The sequence below is a fragment of the Hetaerina americana genome, unplaced genomic scaffold (genome assembly GCF_022747635.1).
Source record: "Hetaerina americana unplaced genomic scaffold, ioHetAmer1.1.p SCAF_2, whole genome shotgun sequence".
NCBI lineage: Eukaryota > Metazoa > Arthropoda > Insecta > Odonata > Calopterygidae > Hetaerina > Hetaerina americana.
Window position 1 is genome coordinate 86,572,478 of NW_027286763.1, and position 27,810 is coordinate 86,600,287.

At 35.4% G+C, this 27,810-nt stretch overlaps 1 protein-coding gene across 3 annotated transcripts in view; it reads right to left on the reverse strand.

The window, feature by feature from the left end:
* The window catches only part of dsd (attractin-like protein dsd), a 45,202-nt gene that overhangs the window by 16,959 nt on the left and 433 nt on the right, over positions 1-27,810 (reverse strand). The window contains exons 2-16 of one of the 3 annotated variants that reach the window (XM_071585732.1): positions 27,605-27,805; positions 27,384-27,512; positions 26,642-26,838; positions 24,650-24,823; positions 24,338-24,417; positions 21,929-22,253; positions 21,289-21,472; positions 18,092-18,902; positions 11,401-11,542; positions 5,111-5,329; positions 1,904-2,083; positions 1,469-1,612; positions 1,161-1,310; positions 598-762; positions 244-460 (exon numbers count right to left, since the gene is read on the reverse strand). In XM_071585732.1, coding sequence (XP_071441833.1) covers positions 244-460; positions 598-762; positions 1,161-1,310; positions 1,469-1,612; positions 1,904-2,083; positions 5,111-5,329; positions 11,401-11,542; positions 18,092-18,902; positions 21,289-21,472; positions 21,929-22,253; positions 24,338-24,417; positions 24,650-24,823; positions 26,642-26,838; positions 27,384-27,512; positions 27,605-27,805 — 3,318 coding nt within the window. Of the gene's footprint in view, positions 1-243; positions 461-597; positions 763-1,160; positions 1,311-1,468; positions 1,613-1,903; positions 2,084-5,110; positions 5,516-11,400; positions 11,543-18,091; positions 18,903-21,288; positions 21,473-21,928; positions 22,254-24,337; positions 24,418-24,649; positions 24,824-26,641; positions 26,839-27,383; positions 27,513-27,604; positions 27,806-27,810 lie in introns of all 3 variants that reach the window. The other 2 variants (XM_071585731.1, XM_071585730.1) reach the window with 2 other exon arrangements.

Genomic DNA, 27,810 nt, shown 5'->3' on the forward strand with positions numbered 1-27,810 from the left:
TTGGAAGGTATTGAAGGCATAATTTGCAAGATTGATAGACTGCCTTTTTTTAAACCACAGGATTTGGAGAGAATGTTGATACCAGTAAAAGAACATACGGAGAACAAATTTTGAGGCCTGCTTTACTGAATTAACAACCTAAATTAGTCAGTGTCCCAATTCTATTTCCACTTGATTAAAGCTAAAGATCTAAAAATATATGCATAATCTTGGTTGGGATAATTTGGTTAAACTTTTACTTACGTTGAGAATGTGATGAAGAATTGTTGTAAATTAAGTTTTGGATATTGGGAGAATGAGATCTGAATCCATAATGGTGGATGGAAGTCATAGACATAAACGTGGAATGTAGTCAAGGTCACATTGTCCTCTGTGCCAAAACTGTATTCAGATTTAGCAAAGCGTGACCGGAATGTTGAACAGTTTTTATCTGTTACTAGGTACCTCTCAGGGCTATTCGCTGCAGGAAAAAATAAATATGCATTTGTTAGTTTCAGTAATGCCAATAACATAAGGTAATTAACTTTCAAATCAATATTTTGCATTCAAAAATTAATTTTCCAGTATAAATATAATGTTAAGAAAGAAAAAACCAACCTGTCTTAATAGATATGTTCATTTTAGCAAACACAGAGCAAGAGATATGGAAATCAGCATCGACATCAGGTTTGGGTGGATTGTTTTTAAAATTAATTTGAGTATAATGACGGTCTTCTTTCTTGGACAGATTGAAAGTGAACTGGTAATCTATTGTGAGATCATCTGAAAAAATAAATAAAACAAGTTAAGAATGCTCAACAGTAAGAGCTATAGCTTTGATTAGAGGAAATTGGGGGAATAGAATATCCCAAACTTATGTCATATCCAAAATATAACTAGTAGTTTTAATGCAACTAAGTAGAATGCCAATTAACCATGGTTTATCACTGAATGAACTGTATGTCACTAGCCACTATCATTGAGGCAAAATGAGCAGGAATAGGAGCAGGTAGAATCAAACGAACTGCTTCTTGCTGGACCAAATGCATAATTCACCCATTAGATAACTGGAAGTCAGATAATTGGCAATCTACAGTAATTTTACAATTATTGCATTAAATATCATCTCTCAGCTAAAATATTTATCAAATACAGAATGGATAAAATATTAAGGTACATACAGAAGCAAGATCCATGATCAGTGGGGTCACCAAAATAATGATTCTGCGTATCACATCGTTCACAATGATCACCCACAATTCCCTTTGTTGTGCAGTAACATTTTCCCGATTCTGGATGGCACTGCGTTCCCTGCCCATTGCACTCACAAGCTGAAAGCATGAAAAGACCAAATGATATGTTTAAAAATAGCAATGTTGCTAAATTCATCCTGATACACCCCCATCCATAACATAAAAACAGGAAATGTGATAAGAGTAAATATAACCTTGAGAATAAACAGAGATAGATTCAGGCTGTGTATACTTACGAATGCATCTGCCTCCATTTATGGGATTCCCATAATACCCTGGTACACAATGCTGACAATGTGCACCATGAGTCAGGTTTGCACATGGCTGATTACACACACTGGTTCCATTCGCACATGTGCTGTGGCCATTGCACTGGCATGCTGAAAATAAATATATGATGTCATCCAGTGATTTAAGCAGTACATATGATATCCTTACACATCAACTCTGCAATATTGACTACACGACTTACATTAGAGCAACACAGTGTATACCAACATTCACCTTGATACACATAAGAATTAATTCATCTATAAAATATTGCTGAATAAAAAAAGTCAACAAGCTGAGTGGATAGTAAATAATAAATGTATCCATAATATTGAAGCAACTATAAACAATGATGGCCATCTTGAATGATCATTTTCTAACATTAGATTCAAAACACTCACTTGGACAATGTGTGAAGAACCAATGGTTCGGATGGCAAGTGTACTGAGGTGTCAGTGGCTCCGAATAACCACCAGGTAGACAAGCACCCAAACCAGTGCCTGAGCCATCATCGCACCAGCCACACGCAGGATCAGCACGACATTCCTCACATGTTGGGTAAAAGCTACAAGGTGATTTTCCTGTGGATAAAGTAAGCAATACCTACATGAGAAGTATATAAAACGATAATTGAAAATATTGGATAACATACACAAGCTCTGAAGATCAACTACGTGGCTGGTCTTATGAAAACCCTGACACAATAAATTGGATGTATTTAAAACGGTGACCAACCTTTTCTCCAGAATCATAACCATAGATTCAGTTACTTTTGCCGTTATTGTCACTGTAAGGGGTTCTCCATTTAAATCCAGAAAAATATTAATCGAAATAGCAAGTAGATATTAATCATAATTACTGATGCCACATAAAAACACTGCTGTATGTGTCTATTTACATATTTGTAACAGGAGAATCAGAAAATGAGAGCAATTCCCTAAATCTGTTCTATCTATAAAAGGCTTGGTACATACATACAAATTGACTTCAAATCCTAAGGTATTCCAATTTTTTTCTTGGGACTGAGAGTAGATAGTAAGAGATTTAGTAAGATGATTGAAATGAAAATACGCAGACACTTTTTGGGAATACATGACACAGATGGCTGTACTGCACAATGTACAGGGTTCATATAGCTGCAACCAGCGTAAGAAGTGTTTATAATATTTCTAATGGTATTGTTTATTTTATAAGATCAGGATGTAATCATCCATTTTCTCCATTTGCATGGTTTAACACACCAATGGAAATCCATCACAAATTGAGTGAGATATAAGGTGTGACAAAAAGTGCATTCAAAAGTGCAAAATTTCAAAGAATGCCTGATGTCATGCGATAATGAACCCAAAAAGCCTCAGCCATGGACTAGCTAGTTTTTTCAATGCATGCAATGGAAACGTTCTCAGCTCTAATGGATTCAAGGTATTGGCATTATGAAAAATGTGCACATCTACATAATTACTAGTTTGTAAATGAATGAAAAACATCAGTGGTCTCTTAAATTTTGACAGATATGTTACAGTGAAAATGATAAAGAAAAATATCATTCATTCCTGGGGGCCCTCAATGCATGCTATCAATAGTGTGTATTGCCGGTGGTGAAAACCATTAATTCTTAAATAATGGAAGTGTTAGTATACCAATATATAATGTATACATTTAATTTCAATAATACAAGTTGTACCTCAAATGTTTAAGTGTGATAATTTTGTATACACATTTACTGCACCTTTTTCTATAAACACATTGACGTCCAGCCTATAATACATAATTTATTATAAACATGTGTGGTTTTGTACAGCACAGAAACATGGTCATTGAAACTATATGATCAGCAGAGATTAGAGGCTTTTGAAATATGAGTGTGGTGAAGGATGGAAAGGTAAAATGAATGAAAGGGGAAAAAAAACAAGAATGCTAGGCATGGTGAGGGAGGAGAGATTTTGTTGAGATAAATCCATAGGAGACAGGTATCATAGATCCATTTTGATTGGCAATGGGATGTTTCAGATTGTGATAGAGGGAAATGTTATGAAAGTGAAGAAGAGGTAGGAATAGGATGGGGATGTTGGACAGGATGAAGGGAGGAAAGAAATATGCAAAAATGAAGAAGGGCTTATTGTAGCTTCAGAGGTCAGGCGGTGTTTTGTAAAGAAAGGCTAGGAAATGTGCCCTGGTGCCATTGTATACTACCCTGTCCAATAAATATGCGAACTGAGGCCATAAAAACTTTATTTTGCAAAATTTAGTCCACATCGATTTTGTCCCCTTCAAAGTACCCTCCATTCGTTGCTATGCACTTATTCCATCTTCTTTCCCACTGTTTTAAGCACCCTTGGAAGTCCTCAGCATTTAGGCTTTTTAGTTGTCTCATTGTTCCGTGCTTTATTGAGTCCACATCTTCCCAGTGATGTCCCCTCATCACATTTTTCCATTTCAGGAATAGGAAAAAGTCGCATGGGGCGAGATCTGGCAAATGAGGATGATTGAGGATGGTGATAGGATTTTTTACCAGAAACTGGCAGACAATCAATGCTGAATGTACAGGTGCATTGTCATGGTGAAGAATCCATCCATCTTGTTCGGTTAAAATAGAGTGCACTGTAGATTTTCCTAAATTCAATTCATCAGCTATCATTCGGACAGCTTTTCAACGATCGGTAAGGACAAGGGATTGTACACGATCAATATTGTCCTCAACACAGGTGGTTGAAGGTTGCCCTGGCCTTGCATCATCCGTGGTCTCCTGTCGGCCATTTTTAAAATGCTTAATCCACTAGTAAACAAATGTATTCTTTAGAGCATTATCACCATAAACAGCTGCCAACATTTCAGTAATTTCTTTAGAACTTTTATCGAACTTCACCAAAATACTTGATGTTGATTCGTTGCTCTATGATTTCATCAATTTCCATTTTCGACAAACAGTAAAAACAAGGACCACAGAAACTAACAAAACTGGCACCATACGCACAGCTGAACGATCTGCCAAGCACAGATGGCTCATTGGGTCTCAGGCAACTAGCACCGCTAGTAGGTGGGGCTATAGTCCATGTCATGGCCGCCAGATTGCACCAGTTTGCATATTTTTTGGGCAAACCATGTAGCCTGGGTCCATCCAAAACCTACCTTTCCTGGTAGAATACCAAATAAATAATCCAGTCTGACATTTATTTGTACAACACTAAATAAAAGTATACTTTTACACAGGACTCAATGTTACTTAAACATCAACTTAACTCATTGGTTTACAGGTTCCCCAAAAACTCAAGGTTAGACTGTATAATCATTGTGCTACTTTTTCACAAGAATGCACACCCTGATTTTTGTAATCCAATTTTGGCAGTGCAGTTTTTTGATGCTAATAAACCCTAAGTGATGATTTGCACCTCAATATATTTATATTTCCTATTTGTTACATGTGCCCATGGGGTTCTATAAAAATATGATTGCATATGGTAATGCTTCTTGTGAGTTAAGGAGCTGTTTCTTGGAGAAAAATATGTATAATATCTTCAGTGCTGTTTTCCAAAGAAACAAGAATACATTTAAAAAATAGGTGACTGCATGCAAAGTGGAGAGGCACACTTTGAGAGAGTAATTCTCACCTGGGAGTGTTGAACGACATCTGCCTTGGTGAGTGGTCCATTCTCGACATTGACCATAAGGAAACGATGCGGTGTATGCATTCTTGTCGACACAGCGACCTTCATTTTGGCACCAAATGCACTCCTCCACAGTGCAATTCATGCACGACGTAAGTTCAGAGCAGGGTGTATTGCATATGACTCCTTCAACAGTGACGTCACTCCCAATTCCAACAGCAGCTGCAGAAGGAGAATCTACCATCACTTCGGTTGCAGAGGGGGCAGCTAAACCATCTACTGCAGCATCTGAGTGACCTACTCGTGAAGTGGTTGGAGATGGTGAAGGGGATGTATATAGGGGAGGAGGTGGAGCTGGCATAGGCCCTTGCATGCTCCCACCTCCCCTAACATCACTGGTGATGTTCCCTGCATCAAGAGTGCATGCATCAATTATTCAAGAATGACAATGGAACATGTAAACACAGATTTTTGGCTACCCTCCAAGGCAGGAGTGGGTGAATTGCACGAAGATAGAGAATGATATTTCAAAAAATTAAAACTAACGTCCTATTTAAAATAAAAAATTTCACATGAATACATATTTCTTTCTGTAGACTATAATGAGAGAAATGAGGTAAAATGGTTAAAAAAAACTAAACAAATGGCTAACACTCTCATATGCCACAGGTCACTAAAGAACCCCGATGAACGTCAAAACCCAGCATCATTTGCCTTGATTTTTAAATATTGAGAACAATAAATGAGATTCAAACGTCAATTTATGAATAATTTTTAAAGACAAAAATACATTATATCTATTGATTTAATTAGCCAAAATTTTGATCCATTCTGAATTCTGATTTACTAAATGAGAAATATACTGAAGGAGAATAAAATTACAATACAAGAAGAGAAAAGGAGATGGCAACAACAATCTATCAAAGGTTGTTAATTTAAAAAAATTACATGGATTAATAGGGAAATGTTCTATTTCAGTCTATAAATTTACATCACCATGCAAGAAACATACAGGATATCTCAAATGCAAAATATGATTAGGAATGTTTAAGTAATGTTAATCATGTGGTAAAAACAATAATAACTAAATCATTACAACTTGACATGGCAGCAAATTTTTCAGTTGCAAAATTCAGTCACCTCCAGAATAGATTGCAAATGATAATCCCAAATATTATAAATATTATTTCTTGAAACTGCTAATGTGTATTCAAAAAATATACTGGAAATAAGAAATAAAGTTGATGTCAAAATACTTAATGGGGATAAAATATAACACCAAAGGAAACATTTTGTAAGAAAAAAGTAACCACAACAAATAATATGTTCTGCTTACATTGTGTAACTATTTTATTTCCATTGTTATTTGAATTGAAATAAAATGAAAATGCAAGTTGAACGCAATGAGTTTAACCTGCAACTAGATTTGATCTAAATAGTACGCATTAATTTATTTCTATTTGACCAACATAAATAACATTCTGTATGCATAATAATCACAATCACAAAAAATACTAGCTCACATCAGGGTAAACAGCCATTTAAATCTGATCTGTTGAATGACTGACGTACACACTCCCTAAAGAAATATTTCTATTGACCAAAGAATATTTAATTACACAAATACACTTCACTTCTTTTAGCAAATCCTAAAATTTGTACATCTTGCCAAAAGAAAATCTAAAACATTTCACAGAATTGCTTGTAATAATAATCGTGAACTAATCGACAGGAAAAAAGGATATGATTTTAGGAGGGAAGTCTTTTATTGGTGATTTTTTTGGAAGGATGGTTTCCGACAAAAATACTAGGGCACCCAGCAAAATCAGTTACACACTGAAATCATTTACATTTGATACATTATTTTCATGCTGTCTGCTGTGCGACAAGAAGAATCATATAGATACACAGTATGATGTATTTCATTAACCACCCAATCACTTAAATAGCGTTACCAATCAAAATTTACTATGCTCAATTTTGACAGAATATGAAGTTATGATATTAAATGCATAATATTTATGATGTTTTAGACATAATATTTGTGAATGTGTTTTCATAGGACTTGAAAAACAGCTTGATGCTTTTTAAAAAGGTTCTGGTCGTCCATTAGAAGTCTGAATCCGTGTTTTTATCTAGAAGATACTACCAAGTTGCAGACAAGCTAAATACTCTGTTAAAAAAGGACTGTTAGAATAAATTCAAAATTAAGGTCAGGCTAAGAAAATTAGACTCATTACTTTGCTTTTCTATTTTTTCTATGGTGCTCCATTTATTTTGGAGTCAAAAGTTACTTTTTGCTTGTCCTCAGGTTTCTGAGAGGCCAAATACCATAGCAGGTAAGACAACAGCAATGTTGAAGAGAGTATTTGAATCCATCGACTATGGGTTACAGGTGGGCACTTTACCCTTCTGACTAATCCCATTCTGCTGTAAAAATGTAATTTTAGGAGACTTTTACTTGTAAACCATGACAGTTGCCTGAAAAATATCAAACAAAGTATTACTTAATGAATCAATGAAATACGAATATGAAATGCGGCGTATTTTTTGCTATTTGTGCCTTACTGAAATGTGGGTGTGCTATATGCTTTCAAAGATGGGTATTAATTTTTAGGTATCTCTGGTGGCTATGTTTAGTATTTCAAGCTCAGATAATGAAGGCAACACCACTTAAGATCATAATTAATGGTTATGAGGGTATACGAGTAATTAGGTAGACTCAAAGGAGAGATTATTTTGATGATACAAAGCCTTTTACAGCAGTTGAGGGATATACATTCCACTGTAGAAATACAATGTCTGTTCAAAAAGTATCATGACTTATTATGACAAAGTCAATTTTTGTTCTTCCACAAATCTGGGCATTTATGGTGGATAGCTATTCCTTATTTACCGTTCTACCCTGTGGCAAGAACTCATGATGCACCATGCCCCTGCAATCGAAGAAACCTGAAAGCAAAACTTTCACACTTGACCGAAATTGGCGTACTTTTCTTGGTCTTGGCTCGTGCAGCAGCTTCCATTGGGATGATTGAGCTTTAGTTTCCATATCATAACCATAAACCCATGATTTGTCACCAGTTATGACCCTCTCGAGAAAATTTGGGTCGTCGCGGACTAAGTCCAACATCTCATTGGAAATGTTAACGAAATGCTGTTTTTGGTCGAAATTGAGCAATTTTGGTATGAATTTCACAGCGATCCGTGTCATGCCCAAATCATTGGTAATAATCAAATGGCATGAGACAATCGATATGTTTAGGTCCTCAGCAACTTCTCTAATGGTGATTCCACGATTGGCAAACACTATTTTCTTCACTTCATCAATGTTTTCGTCTGTTGCTGACATCCTCAGGCATCCGGCACACTCTTCATCGTTCACATCTTCTCGGCCCCCTGACCACATTTTGTATCACCGATAAACGTTGCTTCAGTCCAAGGTAGCTTCTCCATATGCCACAGTCAACATTCGGAATGCATCAGTGCACTTAATTTCGTTTTTCACAGAAAATTTGATAGAGATCCATCTTGTGGAACAGGCAAGAGTCGAAGACAAGCCAAAACACGTCCAAGCAAAACAACTGTCAACAATTAATTGAAAATTCAAAATGGTCGAACTTTTTAGTATAAGTGAGAGAAGTAAGTACCGACATAATGCCAAAAAATAATCAAAAATACGTACGATACTTTTTGAACAGACCTCGCATATCTGCTAGTCAAAGCCGAAGGGTTGAAATATGATTTAGCAGTATACTCTGCCAATGTTTTTTCAACCAGAAGGTATATATTTGTTTTTTTAAAGGCTTTTTTAACGTCAATTTTGAAAAATACCATTCAAAGTATGATTGAACTGAATCAAGTCCAATTAAACTTTCGATTACAACTACGGTTGCCATACATTAAGTAAATTAACCATGCTGAATACTTAAGTTAGAAAACTGAACAATTGTGGTTGTGCTTGCATATAATAGGAATAGATGGAGCTGTGTAGACAATGGTTAAAAAATAACCCTTCCAATGGGAATAATTATGACAACTATACTAATAAAATTATATCATGCTGTCTCTAATCTGGCTATTAACAGAAGTTTACCCGAGACAGGCAAAATAGATTCATCATGTCAGTATGGACATTACCATCAAGTACACAATAAAAATAATGGGAAATAAACACAGAAAATATGTCCACGTTGCATAGAGCTACATCAGTAGCAAGTTCATCCATTATTTATTATTGAGACAACTGACAAGACAAGTTTTGAATTATTTCAGCTTTGGAGTGATTTAGAGATTGAAAGATAATACTATTACACTATATTAAGTGATTTCTTACAGCTCATAGAATGGAGCAGATGACCTTTTAGTGGCTTATTTGGTTTCACTGCCCATTTAAGAGCAGAGCAGAATAATGAACCTTGCTTAGGGGAAAAGTATTTTGGGTCAAAAGTAGTCTGGTATATGCCCCTTGCCACACACCCTAGCAGTGGCTGGCAGGGTAGTATGGAATATTAATACAATAAAACTAGCCACCAATGATTAAGAGTCATTAAGATTACAAATGGAGGATTGTGGGAAGTGCATAGTAATTTGTGCAAAAATCAGATTTGCTTACTGAAAAATGGGCCTATCACTTCCACTCATGCTAAACCTTGCCAATAAGTCCTGACCCAAGTAAAGATGCTTGTTTCCCATTTTTGCCAATGCTTGCAATACCCAAAATTGTAGTAGGTTGAGTGATTTAAATCAAAATAACTTAACATGTGTGTAAGAAAGTCAAAGCAAAAACTGGTCAACTGTCAAATATTACCAGAGTTAGACTGCAAGAGCAGGGTGGGATTCAAGAGAAACTACTACTCTGTACAGAATGACAAACCGAACAGAGAAGGGTTTATGCATAGTAACAGTCAAAACACACAATAATTAATTCTGAAACAAAATGTCTACAGGAAGAAATGACAACATATTTTACTCACAGTGCAAAAATAACATTGTGGGAAAGATCTCAAAAACAGCATTAGAGACACACCAAGCAGCAGATGATGTCTTGTGAACTACATAACATTCTTAAGGCATCACATAATCACATTCTATAACAAAATATCACCAGAAGTAGTGAAAATGCATTTTGCACATAGTGGTAAGGAAAAATGTAGGACAAGATATCTTGCCAGTTCACTGAGGTCACACCAAGAGGAATATCATTTTTAGCAATTTGGGAATAAAATCATGTCAATGGCATGTATCATCTATAAAAGTTAAAGGGTTCAATTAGCATTATGCAAAATATCCCCTATATGTAATGGGTATGGCACTGAAAGAGAAGATTTTGCCAAGTATACAGAAAGAGGGAAGATTTTGTGCCTGCCAATACTCTCAATGTTATAAGTTGTTGGTGAACTAGCAAGTGATTGATAATACCATATGTGATGTCATACTTAAATTAAAACAAAGACAAATAATGAAGAAGGCATTTCAATAGAATAATTAATTAATAATAGATTATTTTGATAAACATTTTTGACCAGTTAATACAATATAATTCTTTATGAAAAGCAATGAAACTCATATTAAATTTATTTTCTCATATGATGTTACCTATTAGAGCCCTTGTAAAGTATCAGTAAAATAAAAAAGGCAATATTAAACCTAAACAAACTCATTGCCATCTATATTACTATTCTTATGAATCCTTACTACAAAGCACATGTTCCTTCATAAAAGGGTTAATGTTAATTCCATGCCACTCCAGGAGAACAGATATTTCTAAAAAAAACTACTTAATTAAAAAAAAATACTCAGAGGAGATGATTTTGAAATTTCTTTCTTCATTTCATTAAAAAAGAAAATATTTTAATTGACCTTGGCAATGCAATATGTTACCATCAACTATCAAAAACTATCCTTTTCTTAGGTAAGAAAAAGAGAAACTGCACGGAGAAAGCAATGTGTTGACCATATGAAATTTTCTGATATATCATTAAAATTCATAAACACATGTCAATTTATCCTAAGTATTTACCTCAGCACAATCTTATTTTAAGTGAGCTGCCCTTTTTATAACGATTTATTGGTGACATCATTAAGAGTTGAATAATTAAGATTTCATTGTGACAGAAACATGATTCAATTGAAATTTCTCAAAATGACATGGCATTTTATTACATGCAAATACTGGGAATATCAACACATCAACATTGATTGACATTATTATATTTAATGCTTTTATTTCTAATTGTAATAAAATAAAAGCAATATAAGTATTAGAGAAGGAAAATTCATAACATGCATACCATGCATTTCGCTTAAAGTTGTTTTGCAGCGTGACTCATAGTCCCATCGACAATGTGAGAATCCCGTGCATGCCTGGCAGTTATGAAGTTGTGAGCAGACTAATGAATCCTGTCGATCACACTGACCTAGTAGGGTAATTCCCTATTTAGAAAAGACGTTATTCAATGAGTTAGTAACAGAATATAACACTTATAATCATTAAATAACAAGGAGAAATGCACTGATAAATTATACACATACACCAAAAGAGAAAAATTCTTATTACAAATATTTCAAAACTACTTAATTTTTAAAAGCCTCAGAAGAAAGAACACTTAAAAAAATCATAAGAAAAACACGCTGAAAATTATAAGACATGAGGCTATTATTTACAGTTACTAATGACATTTTTATTTTCACAGAGTATGAATCACCAATTACACTGGTACTATCAAATTGATACTTCATTCCACTTAATTAGGCAATGACATTCCTAATATTAATCTGCTAGGGGTTGTTATCAATTGAATCATCCCTCCATACAGTTAGGAAGGTTGTTTTTTGCAAAACATTTTTTGAAAAAGATTCCAGGACTGCAACCGATTTAATACTACCAAATAAAACATTTTGAGTACAGAAGGACTATAACCTAGAGGGATCAATTTTATGTTATGCATTCATAGTACTAAATTTAGGCACATACTTCCACATTAGCAACAATAACTAATGTCCAATTCAAGGAATATAACAAAACAATTGAACCTGAAATGGGCATTTGAAATTTATCAAATGGTTTGAGCCATTCACTTACCTGTATTCCAATCAAGAATAAAAACAAATGTACAGAATAAAGTCCTGCACAGCAAATGTATAATTTGAAGTAAAGCCTCAAAAAAGGGTTTTAAATGAAGTTTATTGTGATAAACTTAAAAAATCAAACCAACAAATTATAAGACAGAACACATCATAATTTCCTTATGATGCATTTTGAAATGTAGCATGAATGAGAACTTAAAATAAGAAACCCATAGTGAATTAAAATGTATGGTCAGGTGTGATGTGATTCATAATTTAAAAAGTGGAGGCTGTTCTAATAAAAGTACTGCAGTTGGATTGGAGTCTATTAAACGCAACAAGATAATTATGATAAAATCAAAAACTATATTCTTAATGCTTATATGAAGTGCTGAATTTAGACCGTCAGCATTATGCGTGCACATGATCGCAAATCGCATTGGCGTTGATGAGATGACAGTGCACATCATTATCACTGAAAATTTGGCAATGTGAAAGATATGCCCTAAACTCATTCCAAATCTTGATGGATGACCGAAAGTAGATTCGAGTGTCGGCTTGCAGAAAAGCGTGTCAATACTCAAGGGATCTACTTTGAAGAATTTTAAGGTATTGTAGCAATATTTGAGAAAAAATAGTATTGTAGCTATTTTTAAGAAAATTTTCCAGATACTTTTTATACAAACCCTGTACGGCATTTTTCACAATAGTTACTGACCAGTGCCATTACCTGTTGAACTGAAAAACTACACTACTTTGAAATACAAACAGCCTTTTTCCCTAAGCCTATACATGAATTTTCTTCATTAAGCATTAACATTAGATGAACAAGGGTAATTATAATTCTTACTTCATGATCACGTCTCTTACAATGTTTACGTGAAGTTACTTCTAGACCCTCTAATTAGCCAGAAAAGGCAATGGAATGGCACACCCTCTATATTTCATCAAAGGACAGCCAGTCAGAGAAGTACCTCACTTACCCTCTCAGCTTGGGAGGCTCCTCACACTATCATCAATCTTCACAAAAAAGAATTTTGCCTAATCATATATTTTTGATTACAGTACCATCAAATGGAACTGTGATACCATGATGGTGGTGCACCCTGGGTCAATTGAGCCAAAGCTCTTGAAAGAAGTGTTTCCTTCAAATAACATTAAGCAAGCATCCTTTTGTGGATTATGATATTATGCACCATCCGAAAATGACATGATCAAGTTCTTGTCTGTTTTCAAAACCTTCTGGCTTATTACTACATATTTTTCTGGTAAAGGAAATCCTTCCCCACTCATCCCTAGACATTACAAAGTGAAGATGCATTGCTTCCCTTCAAATATAATATTTTTATCGAAAATTCTGCTTGTACCTAATGACCAATGCTGTGGATGTACACATATCATGCAAGGAAATCTTTTTTACATTAATGTGATGGTTGAAATTTGCTTAAATCAACTGGTAGGTATCATTTCACCCATATGGCATTTGTATCTCATCTTCTCACAGAGGATAAGTTCAATAGAAGCAGAGAAGTTGAATCTGTAGAGAATGCAGAATAAAACACTGTACCAAATGCTCAATTCATCAATACCTACTCTAACATTCTACTCCCACTGCTGGCATAATTTGAAGTAACATAGTGAGTAAACCTCACCCAAATTATCTCCAAAAAACATGGAATAACATTTGTGAGTACAGTTTTGAATCAATATTCATTTTGCTAATCAGTAAATTAATAAACATGATGCCAATGGGGCACCTAGAGCACAACATAAATCCTGATGAGGGTGAAGGCAGCTGGAAGTAATAAAAAGTCATCAACCCAAAGAAAATTTCCCCCTTCACTCATCAGTATTGTTCCAATGCCAGTTCCACAGACCTTTCCACATTTACCCACCAAATATGATATTTGAAACAAAATATAGAGAATAGACATTGTAATTCACACAAAATGCTGTAATACCATAAGAAAAGGAATAATGTAAAGATATAAAAAATGTATCATTAAAATATATGTAATCATTACATGTAGTACACCATGAAAATGTAGGTGCTACAAGGCCCATAAAAATTACACAGCATCAAATTAATTTCGAAATATTTTCAGAAAATAGTAAATATTCCTACCTCTTTCCTATGGCTTCTTTTTATAAAAAGAATCTTCCTCTATTTTCCTTTCTACCAGGACCCTTTAAACTAGTTGCCAGTTCTAATGCCTATCTAATTTTAATGTTTAATTAATTTTCCATTTCTGGGGAAATCCCATTGATTTGGCTTTCATATGATTCATTATCATAAAATTCACTTCACACTGACCCTGCAATGGATTCAACAAATACAACAAATTCTCAGCTCAATGATTAGATGAGATGTCTTCAAAGGTAAAAAAAATAGTAATTTCCCTGATTATTCGTTCCTACACGAGTCTCATTAATACCACCCATAACACTTGTCTACATAATACAAAACTCAGATGTAATAGCAAGTATGATATTAATATAAGGCATTATGATTAAGTTCATTATTCGTTAAGAGAATAGTTTGAAAATCTCTACAGTCTTTTCTATTATTTGCTATGTTCTTTACTTGGCATAAAGCATTTATGATAACCAAAATGATAACAAAGACATGCCCTTGATTTAAATTCCTGTCTATCAATATCCTTATCGCTGCTTTAATGGATAACATTTATCTCTGATCCCTTAATCAACATTGACCTTGGGTTTTTTAGCCATTAATACTGAACACAAATCTGCAGATGACTTGTATAACTAAGTATAACTTTTTTGGTGGCAAAATTAAATTCACGGTCTAGAAGTCCTCATATTTTACTGCTTTACCATTTTTTTATGATGGAACTAAAATGTAACAAGGAAAGTCATCTGGCTAACCTTCATTTTCAAAAATGCTACATTTTCTTGTTTCCATTCTTTCCTACACGATGAGAATTTTTCCACCACACAACATCACTTTCCCAGGCCATAAGATACACTTCTTTGATCCTACTTTCACTAAAATCAGCCTGTGTCTTATGCGTTGAGGATACATGGGTGTAACTTTGACCTATTTTGACCCAAAATACTTAGTATTAATTATTTTTTTCCCACCTCTGACACATAAAATGTTTGCCTTTATTACACATTTTGTTAAAATCACTGTTTTCAGCCAGTATTAAGCAGTAGAGTTTTAGTACTTTCTTGAAAGTGCTGCCTAAAAAATTCCAGGGATGCCACCCCTCTGCAAAACACAATATACGAGGGTCATCCGGAAAGTAGTACCCGTTCGTGCCGCATGAAGTGCTGACGACGCGAGTAGCCGCTGGACGAGGTCAGATAGCTTCAGTGGCTTGTCTGCCTTCTCTGAGCCAAGTTGCGTGACGCTAGCATTGCCTGTGTTGTTTCTGTGATTGTTTACAATGTTTAAAAAAATTGAGAACGCCGCCAGTTGTGAAGTGAGGGCAGTGATTAAATACCTCAATGCAAGTAACGTTCGCCCATGTGATATTCATCGCCAATTAAAGGAGGTGTATGGAGACAATGTAATGGACGAGTCGTCTGTTCGGCGGTGGTGTCGCAACTTCAACATGGGGAGGGGGAACACACACGACGATGAGCGTTCGGAGAGACCGTCTGTCATTACAGACCAACTGGTGAGCTCAGTTGACGAATTCGTGAGGAACGATCGGCGCGTCACAATTGATGACATCTGTGAGCATTTTCCCAATGTTTCTCGAACAATTGTTCATGAAATTGTTAAACACCATCTGCATTATGCAAAAATTTGTGCAAGATGGGTCCCTCGCGTATCTCAATGAGCTGGCGGCGAAGGACTATGCAGCAGGAATACAGAAACTTGTCACACGTTATGACAAATGCCTTAATTTGCTTGGAGATTATGTTGAGAAGTAGTTTAAAGTATCCTCTTTCAAATAAAATTTTTTATGTTTGTTAATATTTACTTTTGTGTCTTTATTTCACGAACGGGTACTACTTTCCGGATGACCCTCGTATGTCTCCCAATAAACTCTGAGTAAAAAAAAATGTCAGTTCATGAGCTCCCAAATGCCCAAAGCTAGAGGAAAATGTTAAGAACTGAATACTAATCCACGGGAAGAAAGGGATAACTATTTCAACAAAAATGATTTTAATTGAAGCAAGAAAGTTGGTAACAGGTATTTCTATTGTAAATTTTTCTGAATCATTATTGTGAAAGAGATTCATGAAGATAAGTGGTCAGTGCAAAGGTTATTCAGTACCAACTCATGATGTCAAACCGACAAGAAGAATGAAACGGCTGCTGATTTCTAGGGTCTTTGATTAGTTGAAAAAGTCCTGGCAGAAAGTTATATGTGAGACTATCATAATGTCTTTTTTTAAATGCGGAATTAGCAATGCGCTAGATTGAGGCAAATATGGCAGTGTGTAGGAGAAAAGTGAAAATAACAGCAGAAATGATTTAACAGCAGTGAGTGAGAATTTCTGGGATTCCATAAATAGTAAACATTGATCTAGCTACTAATTTATTGATGTAACAATTCCATTTTCTTTGGGTTAAGTGTTAATATGTTGATCCTTTTCTGTCCGATCCAAATATTTTTCATAAATTCTAACTTGAAAACTTATATTGCATCTTATGGCCTGGGAAATATAGTATTTATTTGGGGAAGTTACATTCAAAATTAGTAGTAGTTTTGAGGGGAGGCGACCGACAGCTGAGGTCATTTGCGCCATAGGGGATGGATAGGAAAGGATGAAGGGTGGAGAGAAACCCGGCGTCGGCATTAGCCTACTCTTTACGAAAGGCGCCAAGGGGTCCGCAGTTTAACGTCCCATCCCTTTGACTTTTCTTCTCAGCAGTGGTTTCTCAATGTTACCATCCCAGTAATCCTGGAACCAGCCAATTATCATATATATAATATTCCCCGCTTATTTCCCTGCAAACTTGACTAGTTTCTTTCCAATGAAACTTTTACACACTCTCTCTACAAAGGGTTACCATACAATTATGAGCTGCCAATAAAAATAAATTTTCCTCTCATGCTTATACAGTAATGAGAAAATTAACAAAATAATAAGAAGCTGTGCAAGAATAAAAGATTAATAGCACATTGTGTGAAAATCTCTGTTATCAATTAGAAAGTGGATGTGGCAAAACTCTTACAGTTGCAGAATCTCAAGCATTCACAGAGTTATAAACAAATGCCTGTATTCCCTCTCATCATCCATTGACCAGTTAACCCACACTCTTTTGCTATCCACTACACCTCCAATGGTTTTAATACATCATTAATCACTTAGATCTTCCGCAAAGTTCCAATAATTTCACAGTGACAAACTCATTCACCTAAAACAAGATTCGAATCCAGAACCCTTGATATCCAGCTGAATGCTTTAGCTAGTTAAGCTACTGAGGCAGCCACTTACACTAATGCCCTTGGAAAACACAGTGAGACTTGGTAGCAAGACTAACTATAGCACTTTCCTGGAAATCCAGGAAGCTGGGTTCGAATCCTAGGCTAGGCAAATGATTTCTCACACTGTGAAGTTCTTGCATTTTGTATGCTCACCAGTGAGTGATCAGCTAAAAGTTATTGATACAGCTTTTCCTACAGGGCTTTTGATTTTTCACAACAATGTCACCCTGGCCTAATTCAACCCTTCCACCCTGAACTCCTCCCACCTCCTGAACTTGAAACTCCCAGAATGGTACCTTCATCAGCCCACCTACAACACGTTTTAGAAATTGCACATAAGAGCTAACTGAACAACTGAGTACATTCTCAATTTGAAATAATATAAGGCATCAGAAATAATTATAATTTTGAAGTATCAATGGAAACCTGCAAGCACATTTCTGGCCCCACATCTAAAATGAATGACACAGCCAAGCAGTTTCGATTGAAAATAAAAGCACACTACCTTAAAGCCATCCTTGCAGCTCCCATGCACACATATTGCGGTCCGACGGCACCATGTGCACTTTTTTGATGTTTGCACACAGGAAGCACAGGTGTGCAAGGTGGAGCAGAACCCTACGGCTTCACCGTCTTTCTCCATCGGGGGTGGAAGAGATGGGGCAACTGCAGAAGATAAGGGCGGGCTTGAAGTCGTCGAAACAATGGGGACGGAATCCACATCAGGCATCAACATTGAATAATCCGACTCCAAATCCTCGGGGCAAAGTATGACCCCAGAGCCCTCATTGGGACTCAGTGTGGCCTCCGAAATCACTTCACAATGACCATCCATGATGCTGCCAATGTAGGAATTACTCCCACCCCGCCCGACGGCATTCCCCTCTCGAGCATTCTGGCCACCGACCCAGATACACTTCACGCCAGGGCTTGCCTTCAGGCAGGATTCGGCATCCTTAAAGTGGCTGCAGTTGCCAGGGGTGTAGGAGAGCAGATCAGAAAGCATTTGTCCATCAAAGCCCCCGTACACATATACGGAGCCCTTGAACACCACGGAAGAATGGCCAAAACGAGGCGGGGCAGGATGAGATGTGTGGCCGGGGACAGGTGGATAGGGTGAGTAGGAAACCCTCCCAGGGTTCATCACCCATTTGTCACAAACTGGATCATAAGCAAAGAAGTCTGATGAGTAACACTTGGCACCATGGCTGAAAGCAGTATCGTTGTGTGTATTCCCACCGAAGAAGAGGACCAAACCTCTGATGACGACAGCTGAGTGGAGGAAACGAGCTGATGGAGCAGGAGTAAGATGTTCCCTGGGAAGGAAATGAGCAACAATAATCGATTAAAACAAAACAAATTTAAAAGATTTGTTTCAAAATTAAATTTCACTTTTCAGTAATTTCAAAATTACTCTCCATAAGAACATCCTCCACATAAGTACCCACATGCACTTAATGACACTACTCTCTGCATTATAACTATTATTACATACAACCCAAATTGAATTTTGTGACAAATTAATCACAAATCCGTTTACATTTATTTAACGTTTGTCTACTGTTAATTAAATTTTACATGAAGTTGTACATAAGCCTTTCGTTTGCAATTAACTTCCCTGATAAGAGTCAAATACAGTTATACCACCAGAATTTGAAACACATAAGAAACAACTTGCATACTATGCACACAAGTACATCTAAGGACACTCCAAGAGATGAGGCGGAACTTAAAAATCAGCCACAAACAGGATTAAACATTGAAAGCTATTCTTAATGCCAAGCTCCTATTCAACCCATTTCAAAAGAAGATGAAAAAAAACACTGATAAAAGGTTTATGATGACGGGAAAACAACATTTCAATGAGGGATCTGGGTTCGAATCCCAGGCAAGGCGAATGATTTTTACACTCTGAAATTGTTGCATTGAAATGCACATTAGCGGATGACTCCGTTAAAGTTACTGTTGCGGCATCTCCCGCAGTTTCTTTGGAATTTGTCAAAGTGTAAACACCATAAGTGTTTAAAGTTGGCTTTAACCTCGTGGACTGTGGCGCCTTGCGCACGACTACGAATGCCTGTGACATTGTATGTACGGTATTTCATCACAACATCTAGTTCCTTTAAAAGCCCCAAAATTTCAGAGTTTAAGAGGACGCCTCGGTAGCTTAAGTGGCTAAAGCACTCGACCAGATATTGAGGGATCTGGGTTCGAATCCCAGTCAAGGCGAATGATTTTTACACTCTGAAATTGTTGCATTGATCTGCTTTTATCTTCATGAACCTGTTGGCTTGGTTCAGTGAGCAAGTCCACTGTTCATTGATTCACCTCAATGGTTTAGGAATTCAATTTCATATTCCTTTGCAGAGTATTCACGGCCAAATGCGTTTCCTTTCCAAATACCACATGGAAAGACTTGAATTACTAACTTCACTGGTCAATTTGCTTTGCGTTTTAATGGACAGAAAAAATTGGTATTGTGACTTATCTAAATATGGAATTGTAAAATTTTCCCCACTTAATTATTTTGAATCTGAATATTTCAAATTAAATTTCTTTCGGTCCCTTGAGTTTTGAAATAATGAAGTTTTGTTGTAATCTCTTAGCAGTGGCACATGCAATCATGGATCTTCTGCCACGCTACAATTAATATGAAAGCTTAAGTAAAACTTGAAGAATTAAGTTAAGTAGGTCACAGGACTCAATTTTAAAGGAAACTATATTTCTAGCCGAGTTTTAATGAAATAATTAATGACCAACAAAAATCGGATCAATTTATAAATTCACATCTAAATAAGAAATAAACCTGTAACTAAAAACTTAACACACATTATTACCATACAATTATCTCGCTTACATTTTTCCATTTCAAGAAAATATTGGGGTATATTATGCCAACATATTATTGTACTTGGAATCCTTGAAATTTAAGGGATATTTTATGGGGGAAGAATATAATAGTTAGCACATTACTGAATACAAGCAAATGTTTTTTGTCATAATTAGCATTGAAAAAAATCACCCATTGGCTATTATTAAAGCCTCAGAAAATTGTTTCATCAGTCAGATCTATGGAGTGTACCATAAAGAACAAAAATATTTATTATTTTTCAATACATTTAAAATAAGTTACCATTATTGAAATTATTATTAAACTTATGATTCCGACGCTCCTATGTTTCAATCCTGATAACATTAAATACCAATGGCAAATATAGTATGCAAGTGATATGGAAAGAAAGGACAACACAAAACAATGGCATTCATTGCTGAACTCATGCCACAAAGAATATCTCTGGGGACAAAAGTCACACGGGTTCGTTGCAAAGTTGTTTGTCACTGGTATGTTGAAGTAGTCATGAAAATGAATTGGCAGACAGCATCTGTCAAATCCCATAAGTGTAGGTAATAACAATGAGGCATGGAAAATATGAATTAGTAAAATCATGTCATTAAAAGATACCTTTATGCTTACACCACGTATCATTACCACTATTTCTCACCCATAACTCATATATAAGTGATGTTTAATGCATTCTAGGTTGCCTAAACTGCTTCAGCATAAAATCTTCGACAATTAAGATTCCAAAAAATATTAGAAATTTTTGAAAGATCATCTTAAACTTGGCATTAGCTTCTATTTATGAAAGATATGGCACAGCTCATGTATTTAACCTGTACAACCAAATTACTTATGCTTACCACACACGGGAATATGGGTCATATGAGAAGAGAGCACCAGACAGAAGAGGAGTAGAAGAGCTATCCGAGACATAACCTCCATGCACGTAGATGCGCTGGCGTAATGGATCCCAGGCTGCAGTATGACCATACCCTCCCTTCACGGGGTAACCACGAGCGGATACAATACTCCACTCCCTAGTGCCTGGAAAATTTAAAGGATAAATCACATTAGTTATTTGTCTATTAAGTGAATAAAAAATCTTGGAAAGAAAACAGATCATTGATCAGAAAAATTTCTATTTGACTTAAGAATACTGAGAAATTAGTATTAGACTCTATCAATGACTAATACTTAAAAGTCATCCTTGGCTTAAGCAATGATGGAAGAATCAAAGAGTTGGAAAAAATGAATAAATTGAAGTTGGAATATTAAAAACCTTTCCTTGTATCAACCAAATCAGAAATAAAAAAGTATATGGACAATAGATTAGATCTTTTCTGTCCATCTGAAATGATTTTAAAATATTTTCTGGCTCAGAGACAATTTCAGATAGGCATTGGAGCATAGGAATGATTTCACTTTATTATGAAACCTTTCTTTTCATATATCTCAGGTAGATTTAAACATTCAAATTAATAAACAGAATAATTAACTTACCAAAGTGATACTCCTGCACTGTGTTGAGATAGCCATAGATAGGAGAGTGGCCAAATATGACCACCATCATATCTGACCTACGACTTAAATGACCTGGCACAAGAGTTGCAGTATGACCAGCTGATCTCAGGGGACCACAAGGCAACAGAGCAACTATTACAGTGCCTGTATGGTTAACACCTTGCTCACTGCTAACACCCCCTCGGCCACATGGTTCGAGACGAACGGTAATATTTTCCCATGTTTGTGAATTGATATCATACGCCCATAACTCTCCAGAGACAGATCCATTCTCTTCTACACCACCATAGATGAATATTTTGTCCTGGGGAATAAACAGCAAAGAATTAGTTGTCAATCAAAGGGGAGAATCACAAAAAGTTTTTTCTGAGATGACACACTGACATTTTATATCATTTCTAACCAAAGCGGGAGATCCCGAAGGAAACTTCAAATCATAGAGAATCAGATTACAAGAAAACATTTGTCACCACAAACATCTTTTCCAGCAAGAATAAATAAATAATTGGACTGGGATAAAGGATAAAATAGAAGAATAACAGCAATGCTCTCAATGTAGTACTCTCAACTTCAATGAACCTAAGCTATAAAGTGCTTAGGAGAGGACTAAAAAAGGGACTGTATGAGTGAAGCATTTACTTTGTCAAGCCATTAGGCACAAGAAGACAACCATCAGAACTAGAGTAAAATAGAAGATTAAACATAGGTTAAGAGGTGGGACAGGGCATTACACATCAGAGATCAAATTCGAGTGGCTAGAGTGGAACCATCTGTGATCAAAATCAAAACCAGACACTATTTTAAACAAGAACTTTTGGAAAAGAAGGTCCATTTAATGGTACTCTCGAACCGAAAGCACTCTTGCTGGTTGCCTCAAGGAAATAAAATTCATGCAGATGCATTCCAAAGAATACCACAGAAGTTCAAACCAAAACAAGCACCGAGGCATGTCGCTTAAGCGTGTGGTGTTTCTTCACAATAATGCTGGTTCTCATGTGACCCAGCAGACAAAAAACCTGCTTCAACACTTCAAATGGAAGGAACTCTTGGAATTTATGCAGTTTAAAATTATGAAAGGTGGACTTAAAGAGAATATGGCCAACCAACATATCAGAACTTGATAGTACAGTTGGAAACAAAACAAAGTAGCCCAGCCATCAGGCTATCCATATATCTAATTCCCATTTATGTCTCCAATAATATAATATTCCAATCAACTGACATAAACCTATCCTATAAGCATAATAACTTGAATTGGAGCCAACCCATTATCAGTCAAAATAATGACATGAAATATGTATTTTGCTTCTTACCAATAATTTCCTGCTAAATTCTGTGTAACATCGATATTAAGGATCTGATCTCTCTCTCAGAATCTGCAAACTAGGAAAGTGAAAGATCTTTCATTCAACAATCGACAAAATATGAAAACTGGGCATTCTCAAAGGAGATATGTGATTCAGCTATATCAAAAAATGAATCAGAATCTTTGTTAATGGAAAAAAGACCTGACCAACATCTGTAACACATGTATATGAAGGTTACTTTGATGGATGAGAGTAAAAATCACCACATACAAATCCCAAGAGTATAAGAAATTTACACATCAGGGTAGAAGGCTAATTTCTTTCAGCAGGCCACTTGAAATTTCCCAAGGGCTCTAGTATGCAGCAAATTATAGAATGAAAATTATGCTGGAGGAGGGAAGGGTGGTGCAAGGCCTTTACAAATCAAGCCGGGGCCCTCCAAGCAGCAGTTACATATGTACTCACTAGGCTACTACCATGCCCTCACAGTCAATACTAGCACATCCATCTCATTCATCACAATACCGATCAAAGAAACAGTAACTTCAAATTCAGAGCTCTTTAATTAATTCCTTGTACTTTCCCATGACATGGCCTAAATGAATGAATGCTATCACAGTACTGCCAAATATTCAAACAGTATGAGGTCCATGCAAGCTAAAATTATCAATGTCTCATTGAGAAAATGCGACCACTAAGCAAAGTAATACTGCAACATTTTCCAGTTAATATCCTTTCATCTACTTTATTTGTATGCTTATTTTAGTTTTCAATTTTTAGCTACACTGGAATTGTGTGGGACAATTATCATACCAAATTAGATACTAAATTACTCTTTGTTCTAATTAATTGAACAATGTTGGTAATGAATTTTAAAGGCTAACGAACGATGATAAATAAAAAAACACTTTAGAGAAATGTTTATTCTATGAGGTTCCTAATGAATGTTGACTTTGGGGAGTGAACCATTCCTGACTATAGAGCAAGAAGTTTGCAAATGCTCTGGCACATGGCACTTTTCTTTCCTCTTTATTTACAAGGATCACAAAATCTTTCACATGAAAGACCTGAAAAAACCTACCCCAAATAAAACAGCTGAGTGTCCATATCTAGGCCGTGGAATGTTGGTTCCAGACATCTGAGGGGTTTCCCAAACCTTTCCTGAAAGAAGGATGCAAAATTATGAGGCAAAGCATCTCAGAAGCCACTACCATAGATGAAGGCAAAACAACTTGGCATTCATTGAATGCAACAAAATTTAAGTCAGCCATAGAATTTACAGTATTTAAAGGATGACAATGAATGTCACTAAGAGCTTACATATCCATCAAGTTGTAGCAGTCATTGCATAATTAAACAAACATTACATTAATTACAAGAGCTAGAGGCCTACCATAGAAATCATACACATAGATCATTTTGGCACGCCCATAAGATTCTCCCCCAACAATATAAAGAGAATCTTTCCACACCACAGCCCCATGAGAAGCAGAGCCTTCAGGTTGAAATCCTGTTCGCATTAAAGACCCCCAATAGCCAAGTGATGCTTCTTGACTGCAGTCAGGTCCTAGAATAAATATACTTAGTTAAGTTGCATGGTCAAATACTCGATAGGAGTTATAAAATCTCACATTTTATAATTTATAAAGCAACTGCCATAGTAGTGCCTCAATGTACTGGATATCTTAACCTAATAGTGCAAACCCTAATTAGAAACAATCTCACCTGATACATTTTACCACAATGAAATTTCCAAGACACCAATATGAAAAACAGCTTTATATGTTATTTTTGGTTGAAAAAAATGTACATAGAATGCACAAAAGAACTGTGAATTGTAGGAATGGTATGCAATGAAATTCCTCAATCAAATAACTATTGAACAAAAAGCAATTGCTTTTTGTGATTTAGCCACCTAACTTTTAATTTACATTAAAATTAAGTGTTTCATTTTGTTGCATTTAAACAGCATTACGTAATTTACATAATGTGAATTTATGTGCTAAGTTGCTTCTGTAAACCAAAGGTGGAATTTAATGATCTATAATAAAAATATTATTACTTTTAAATGTTGGATGCCATTTCATCAAATAATTAATTTAAAAAATACACTTCCCTAACAGTTTCTTAACCAATAACCAATTACCAAACTAATGAGAGGAATATATCTAGTAAATCAAACCAACCATGTCTCTACCGGCATTATAATAATTGGCATAACGAGCCGTTATATAAATAAAAAAATGATTGACGGCTACCATGTCATAAATTTTCACATATATATTTTAAAAATCATAACATGAACAAAACATAGTCATAACCCTAATTCAAAGAAACAAAACCTTCTAGAAAACATATATTAAATAAATATCACAGATGGAAAGCAACACACACATTCACAAAATTATGCCATTGGATTGATTTTTAATGCAATGAACATGCATCAAACGATTTACATCTTCGTAGATATGTACAAGTATAGCATGATTTAAAAGAGAAGGGATGCTAATCCATAGAGAACTGTGATGTTTAACATAATGACATCAATGTGATGAATTTTTGATCAATATGTGTTTAAGATCAGTGAGACAAATGGAATTGCTCCAGAGTATTCTGGGATCTTTCTGATAATTTGAAGAAAATTTTGATTGATTCTGTGATAGCATTGTAATGTATATTATAATGCAAAGCCTTTTATTGCTATTTATAATTAAAAAATGAACTTGACTTCTTTCACAATAATGGCAGGATACAAGCATTGAATGTGTTAATGAAATAAACTTTGTTTTTCGTTCCACTGTTTGTAAGATGTTGAGAACATAATGGGATGGTAAACAGATAAAACGAAATGCAAACAGAACTGCTTTTATAGACATTTGAAATTCTATACTACCTTTAATTCTATTATCAAACTTTGCATTATGAGGTTCGACCCATTGCTAAATAAATAAATATTTACTTACACATGCTAAGAAAATTTGCAAAAATGTAAAAAGTATAGGTGATGGACATTAAAATTTGTCATATCAAATATTTTGAAATTCTCATAGACAAAAACTAAGTGACCCCCATTTGATGACAAATCAGAAAAATCTGATACCCAGAAGAAGAACACTTGCCAATGTTTACCTAGGTATAATTGCACTGTAAAATTGTAAGAAGGGAAAATAAACAGCTCCCAAATTAAAACAATAGTAAAACGTTCCATTAATCTTAATTACCAGAAGTTCTACAGCACTTAGCAACATAGGCATAATGAACTACTAATCTTCTACATTCATACAATTATTTTATCTTTTTAGGTTAACGGTGCATAATACACATACATACTTTTTTAAATATGCAGTGACACATAAAAACCAATTATGAAGTAACTTGTACATACCTTTAAATCCAGTGGTGCAACTACAATGATGCCCTTCCCTATCACATTCACCTCTTGGATAGCTACAATTCCTTGGACAAATGGGAATATCACATGCTTCTCCCGTGTAAGTTGCATCACAAGTGCACACTCCATCTATACATACTCCGTGGCCCGAGCAATTAGAACTTGACAAAGCACTTGGGCATGAATCAAACCTAAGGATATAAATGACAAAATAGCATTAACTGAGAGTTTTAACAAATGAATGAAATATAGGGTTAACTTTCCTGTTTTAGTTATTAGGTTTTGACGACTTTCTGTAATTTTAACGTAAAATTGGATAGTTTAGTCAAATCCGACGTGTTAGAGCTACCAGTATATTACAAATAGGTACATAACAACATATGATGGCGAGCATAACATTTACGACTTTTAAATAATACTAAATAGCAGAATTAAAGGGGGAGCATAATAAATTAGTTGATATACAAAACATTCATAGTCGATAACAAAGAATTACCAGGGCATTGGCAATGGAACACTGAAGGAAATTCCTTTTTACAGTAAAATTAGTTTTAATTCCTATTGCTTCTCTAAACATACTAGACAATATAATGGATAATTCAGTGTCACCCAATCGTTCACATGATGTCTTCCAACCAACTTCAAAACAAGAGCATGTACAACAGCCTGAAGATATACTATCTATACTTATGAGAGAATAAAAACGCTGAGCATAATTCATTGTATCTGTGTTTACCTATAAGAAATATTGAATCCAGTCATGTTGTAGGCTACATCACTGTAAAAATGAAGTAAAGCTGAACCGGAGTGCGCCACTACTTCTGGAATACGCCTAATGCTGTAGCCTTGCTTGTACATAAGACCACTGAAAATAAAAAGAAGAAATGTCTTACGATTTCAAATTCTATGCAAAGGAACATAGGATACCTGAACAAAATTCACATAAACCATGATTACCTGAAAACAGCCAGCAATGGTGACTGCACACTATCACCATCATATATGTACAAATGATCCCAACCACATTCAGTAGCAAATTCTTCTAAGTGCAACCGAATGGAAGTGTTGGGCATTCCAGAGTCAATTAACCAGGTGCATTTAACATCAATAGAATAATTACCTTTCCCATCAGAGATGTGCCCTGAGGGCTCTGATAATCTGCA